The 6,055-nt window shown below is 47.6% G+C and overlaps 2 protein-coding genes across 2 annotated transcripts; one reads left to right on the forward strand and one right to left on the reverse strand.

Moving 5' to 3' along the window:
• On the forward strand, nt 1–2,325 carry LOC123105251 (actin-depolymerizing factor 7). Its single transcript, XM_044527285.1, has 3 exons — nt 1–95; nt 1,591–1,856; nt 1,953–2,325. Exons 1-3 carry the CDS (start codon nt 93–95, stop codon nt 2,101–2,103), a joined length of 420 nt encoding a protein of 139 aa, XP_044383220.1. The 5' UTR covers nt 1–92; the 3' UTR covers nt 2,104–2,325.
• A 655-nt stretch (nt 2,326–2,980) lies between these two features.
• Nucleotides 2,981–5,512, reverse strand: LOC123105244 (uncharacterized). Its single transcript, XM_044527273.1, has 4 exons — nt 5,131–5,512; nt 4,534–4,917; nt 3,311–3,576; nt 2,981–3,223 (listed from the first exon to the last, which is right to left on the reverse strand). The coding sequence occupies exons 2-4, from the start codon at nt 4,873–4,875 to the stop codon at nt 3,055–3,057; spliced, it is 777 nt and encodes a 258-aa protein (XP_044383208.1). The 5' UTR covers nt 4,876–4,917; nt 5,131–5,512; the 3' UTR covers nt 2,981–3,054.
• Between the last annotated feature and the right edge of the window lie 543 nt (nt 5,513–6,055).

Genomic DNA, 6,055 nt, shown 5'->3' on the forward strand with positions numbered 1-6,055 from the left:
AAAAGAGAGCAGGAAGCGAGGAGGAACTTTACAAGAGAGGGCATCGAATCCGCCTCCTTCTTCCTCGCGCGGTCGTCTCCGAGGCCTCCGACATGGTAACATATGCGCCCATCCCTTCTCCGTTCTTGGTTAATCCTGCTTCTGCCGTGCCGTCGCGCACACTACCCATCCGCCTGTCCACGGTGCGCCGTAGACCGTAGTTTGTCTTTCCCCCCTGTAGAAAATGCGCAAGAACTTAGCTGTGAAATCCGTTGCCGGTGAACCCTCTCTTTATTCCGAACGAATTCCCTGAAGCTTGAGTTGGTAGTAGTTTCCGACGGTCTGTCCTCAGTCCTCGCCGTTCCAGTCGTCCAGGACAAGAAGTGGTGGTGCCTTACTAGTTATGTGCTGGCGATTCTCGGATTTTTCGCCCTAAACATGCAAGATCCCTTCATAATGCGCGTGATTCAGTGTCGATTTGGGGTCCTGGTTATGAACAGGCGGAGTAGCAGTCCTTCAGTTTTGGCCTCAAGGCCAAGAACTAATACTCCTATATACTCCCTCCGTCCGGAAATACTCGTCGGAGGAATGGATGTATCTAGATGTATTTTAGTTTTAGATACATACATTTTTATGCATTTCTTCGACAAGTATTTCCGGACGGAGGGAGTATATATATATGGTTTTAAAGTACTATTATTATTGTTAGCTGTGCTGTGAATCTACCAAAGCTTTGGATGGATGGCGACACCATGGCCTCGTTAGTTATTTTCACACCTCAGTTGTTAATGGTGGTGCTTTAATTTTTGGAGATGTTGTTCAGTTGTCGGTGACCCATGACGTCGTCACGATTAGGAAAACCTCCGGTATGTATGTATGTATGAGATGGCCAAACTTTAGCTTTTATTATTGGATTGGAGGAGTCCTGTAGTTTAATGGTTCCATCTGTAGTTTGTTATGTCCAATGATGAGATATGGAAAGTTTGCAACTGGGATCTCTTAGAATAGCCTGTCGACAACTCCATGGAGCACATTACTGCTCGTTGTTACTTCCCAAAAAGGAATGCCGGCCTTCCTTTTTGGAAAGAAGAAGAATGAAACGAGATTATTTCAGACGAAGATGCAAGACGAGAAATCTAATTGCATTGAGCATCACCGTGATCTATGCCGCTTGGTCATGATTGTTTTACACTTATTATTAGCAGTAAGCATGTCATTGTTGGATGTGGACCTGCAAATCTCTTTATTAGCTTGTGTTATGTTGACGTTCGGCCAGCTGAGGTTCAGATCCACCGAACAGTCCCATTTCATGGAATTCCGTTTGTTCGAAAGCCACTGTCCTGACAGGCGTTTGCGATGAATTGGTTCGGTCCTGACAGGCGTTTGCGATGAATTGGTTCGGTTCAGACGATTGCTACTGGCAACCAACTACACCTAATCTCACTCTTTAGAAAGGTGCAGCTAATTGTAGTTGCCATGTTGCAGCACCACGACCTGTTAATCAGCTGTCTGCATCAAACATTTATTCAGATGCACTACTGTTTTATTTACAAGCGCAGAAAGAGTGTAGTCCTTAATATCATGACTAACTGTCCTGCGCTTGTACTGTAGGCGAACGCGGCATCGGGCATGGCTGTGGACGACGAATGCAAGCTCAAGTTCCTGGAGCTGAAGGCGAAGCGAACCCACCGCTTCATCATCTACAAGATAGACGACAAGAAGAAGATGGTTGTTGTGGAGAAAGTCGGTGAGCCTGCCCTGAACTATGAGGACTTTGCTGCCAGCCTCCCCACCAATGAATGCAGATACGCGATATTCGACTATGACTTTGTCACCGAGGAGAACTGCCAAAAGAGCAAGATATTCTTCGTCGCATGGTTAGCGATGCCTCCATCTGTTCTTCGATTCACCGCTCGCTCTTCACAACACGCAACTGTGTAATAACAACCGGTTCGCTCTGAATGTCTATGCAGGTCTCCTGACACCGCACGCGTGAGGAGCAAGATGATCTACGCAAGCTCCAAGGAGAGGTTCAAGAGGGAGCTCGACGGCATCCAGGTGGAGCTGCAGGCGACAGACCCGACCGAGGTCGGCTTCGATGTCATCCAAGGCCGTGCCAACTGAGCACCATGGCTGTGCTGCTGCTTACCTTAAGTATGAGCCTCTGATGAGGATTTAGCGTGCTCGCCGAGGCTGGTCATGAGCTGTTTACCATGAGGCAATTGTGATTTGAGTTGCCAGTATGTACCACCTAAGGAAGATGTAAGCTATGACTGGCGCGACGACAAATGTATCCTTTCTGGTTGTTGATTCGTGGATCCTGATATCCCCTTCTTGCCTGCTAAAGATCAGTTGCATCTTGATGGTAACAATTTTGGTAGATTCTATCTTGTGAGCTTTCATACTAGGATCACTGGTTCTTGAAACAAATGATGCCATGATGTCCACTGAGGCTTATTATGCAACACATTTTGATGATAAAACCAATTCAGAAATTTGTATTAGCATGCCTCATCCTCTGCTTTTTGTAAAAGAAGTATCTCACTGACAGGGGTGAATTTCAAACTGGTAAATGACAGTAACCTAGGTTAAACATCAGATGCTAAGTTTCATGGGGATGATTTGCAACATTTGTATGTGGATATGCATCAGGATGCAATGATTTCGAATGTTTTTACTTGGACATCCATCTGAAGATGGATTGGGCAGGGGGGGTAATGGAGTTCTGATAAATACTGATTTTGAACACTGCCTCCAGTAGATCAGTTTAAACAAAACTACTATGGAGGACTGGCCACGACCAGCGAATCTTAGACAATGCAGCACCTGTGGTGTAGTAAAAGATTGATGATAGTTTTGTCCAGCAGAACATACATAGTTACATACAAAAACCAGTCCAAAATTCATGGCGATTGCTACAAAATAACGCTAGGGCAGAAGTTCTCTAGCACATCACGTGCTGATGTGCAACGGGAGATACATGGTGATAACAACACACAAGATTTATTTATGTACAGCCATCCTATTTACATAACAGAGATGCTACTGCAGAGTCTGGAGTCTCCCGCGGGCGTTTCAGGAGGCCTCAGCGGTGGAGAAATGCATCTTAGCAGCCGTCTCGAGCAGGAAGCTGCTTCCGCATTTGGCCTCTTGGCTGCTGATGCCATAGTCCAACATCTCGGTCTCAAGCTTGCCAGGATCAGCTGGGGCCTCACTACCAATGGAGGTGCCAAGGTCTTCCAGTCTGGCAAGCACAAGGTGCACAGATCAACAAACTTCATCTACAGGTGGCGCGGGAAGTTAACAGCAGGAAAAGTTCTAGCAATCTTACCCGGGAGTCTGGAGCACAGCCGGATTCTGGGCAGCATTATTGGTTTTTTTCTTGTTCCTGGCCTTCCGCTTCTCTTTCTGTTTGCTCTTGTCCTTCTTACGGGGCTTGGGCCGCCGCTGGTAACCGTTGTTCACAGAATGAGAAACGGATGAAACAGGGGGGTCATACACGTCGGCCGCCCATTTGATGTGGCGATCCTCTGCTGGTAAAGGAATCCCATTCTTTTGGCGGCTTCCTTTGATAGCAGGGATGAGCTTCACAGTTGACTGAGGAGAGAAGAGAAGGAAGATATTCGTTAGTTTCCTTATTACACAATATTAATAGCCACAAAATTATTGCTGACTATTGCTGACTTGCCGACAAAATAATGTTCCATGGAGCACATGTAATTTGTCAACATGGGGTTGATAATTAGTGAGTTGGTTCACATGAACGACAAGCAATTCTGGTTGTATACACTTCCAAATCAATGACTATAACCAACAACTGTAAAGCATACCCCAGTTGCTTAGCAATACTACAACTGCAGAAACGGACACAGCGACTTATGCAGGTCAACACTGTAATGGTGTCTTGCGGTGTCATACTTGCTTTGTAACGGAAAGAACAGACCAACCTATTGCATCACATGCAGTTTATGAAATTGTACATAGTAAGAAACATGCTATATATACATTTCCAGTTTTCCACACTAAATATCAACACATGGTTTATAATGCTCAAACAGTCACACCAAAATAGCAATGAATTGATCAACATTCTTATGAACCTCATTGGCCCACTTGCAAGTATGAGCCTCCAAAGAATGTGATGACAGGTCTGAAAACTGGATACTGCTAGTTGTGTCAGTAGTTCAGCATATAACTACACTAGCTTGAAAGTTGAAACCACTATGTACTGACAGCTGGTTGAGAACTACTCCCTCCGTTCCTAAATATTTGTCTTTCTAGAGATTTCAACAAGTGACTACATACGGATCAAAATGAGTGAATCTACACTCTAAAATATGTCTATATACATTCGTATGTGGTAGTCCATTTGAAATCTCTAAAAGACAAATATTTAGGAACAGAGGGAGTAGTTTGCTGTTAGATTTAAACATCATGGTCCTAACGACAACGCAACAGATTCCTAGTAATACATAGTAAGAAATGGATCCAAAGCACAATAATACTTGCCAATTTCCTGATAAACAATAACACATTTTAACATGAGTTACTCACAGGCAAGGAAACAGAGCGCTGGTAAGTGTGCGCATCCTTCGGCAGCGCATCGTCATCGGCGGCACAACATGAGTCGTCCTGTTCTGCCTCGACGGCAGATGACGGAAACGTTGCGCACTTCTGGAGATCTTTCTTCATCCCTGAGCTGGCCGACTTGGAGAAACCCGCACACATTCCAGCCTCCGATGAACAATCGGCATCCTCCCCCTGCCGCGAAGCTCCATCCAGGGCAGACTGTTTCCCTGGAGAAATGTCGGCGCCTCCGGCGACAACGGAAGAGGTACCCGTACCATGAGATGCCACTGCTGGCACACTCCCAAGATCACAGGATTGACCATCCATCAAGAAACCAGCTTCCTAGAACAGCAAGCACAAGCTACAGACCTGCATCCATCAAACCACAAGGCCATCATGAGCTGACTTATTAAGATTACATTAAACTAGCATCTACTCAGATTAAAGGTCCTAGATCCCAAGTGAACGTTAAACAGCAGTATACTTAGTAATTAACAAGATTGATAGTACAACTAATGGATGCGGGTTTGCGCCAGATTTGGCGAGATTGAAAGAGAGGGGATCGGTCGGTCAGCGGCATACCCCGGTCCCAGCGCCGGCGATCCAATCCCACAACCAGAGGCACGGCAGTGAAGACTGACGAGAACCAGAAAAGTCCAGCTACGAGAGTAAAGAGGAAGGGGAAGGGAAGAGAGGGGAGGAAGGGGACGGCGCGCTAGGAAGAATGGATATTGGGGTGCCAAGACCAGGGCTTGAGGCGGTGGGAGCAGCAGCGGGCGGAGGGGACGTTGAGGGCGTCGGCGTGGTCGCGGAGCAGGGGCGAGGCCCCCCGCGCCGTCCGAGGCATCGCGGACCCAACGCCGCCGGCGAGGGCCGTGCCCGGCAGATCTGGGAGGGGAGAACGAGGTGGGGGAGCAGTGGTGGGTGGGCGGGCGGGCGGAGGGATTGGGGATTGTTTTTTTTCTGCTTCTCTCGTCGCGAATGCGAGTGGAAGTCAAGTCTTCTCCAGGGAGCTCATAAATAGCGGGGGAGGGGAGTGAGTGCGGTGTGGATAAGGGGGGGACACGTGTGGTGGCTGCCTTGTCGGCTTCTGCGTGCGCGCCGGGGAATGAATCTGCTTTTGTATCGGATTCGGCCCTGTCGTGGAAGCGGTTGGGCCTCCAAGAGCTAGTTTGTGCGTCATAGTGAAAGAAGGGAACCAAACTAGCGTCACGCATTTGGGGTGCCCCATCATGGGTAGATGACTAGGTGGTTTCATTTGGTGGAGAGCGTCAAGAGTGTTACTACTCACGGTTTCTAACCTGGTGCTCCTGGCTAAGCGCATGAACGTGGATGATCTTTTCATGTCTTTGCTGTGCTGAAACTGTACCTACTCGACATCCGTGTTTTGGTGTTGGTGTAGCACAGCAACTTCGGGGTCTTGTCTCTGTTGCTTGTCGGTTGCGTGCGCCCCGGGGAATCTCCGAGGGATCGGGCCTCCTTGTTTGCATCGGATTCGGCCCTGTTA

The sequence above is a fragment of the Triticum aestivum genome, chromosome 1B (assembly GCF_018294505.1).
Source record: "Triticum aestivum cultivar Chinese Spring chromosome 1B, IWGSC CS RefSeq v2.1, whole genome shotgun sequence".
Classification (NCBI taxonomy): Eukaryota; Viridiplantae; Streptophyta; class Magnoliopsida; order Poales; family Poaceae; genus Triticum; species Triticum aestivum.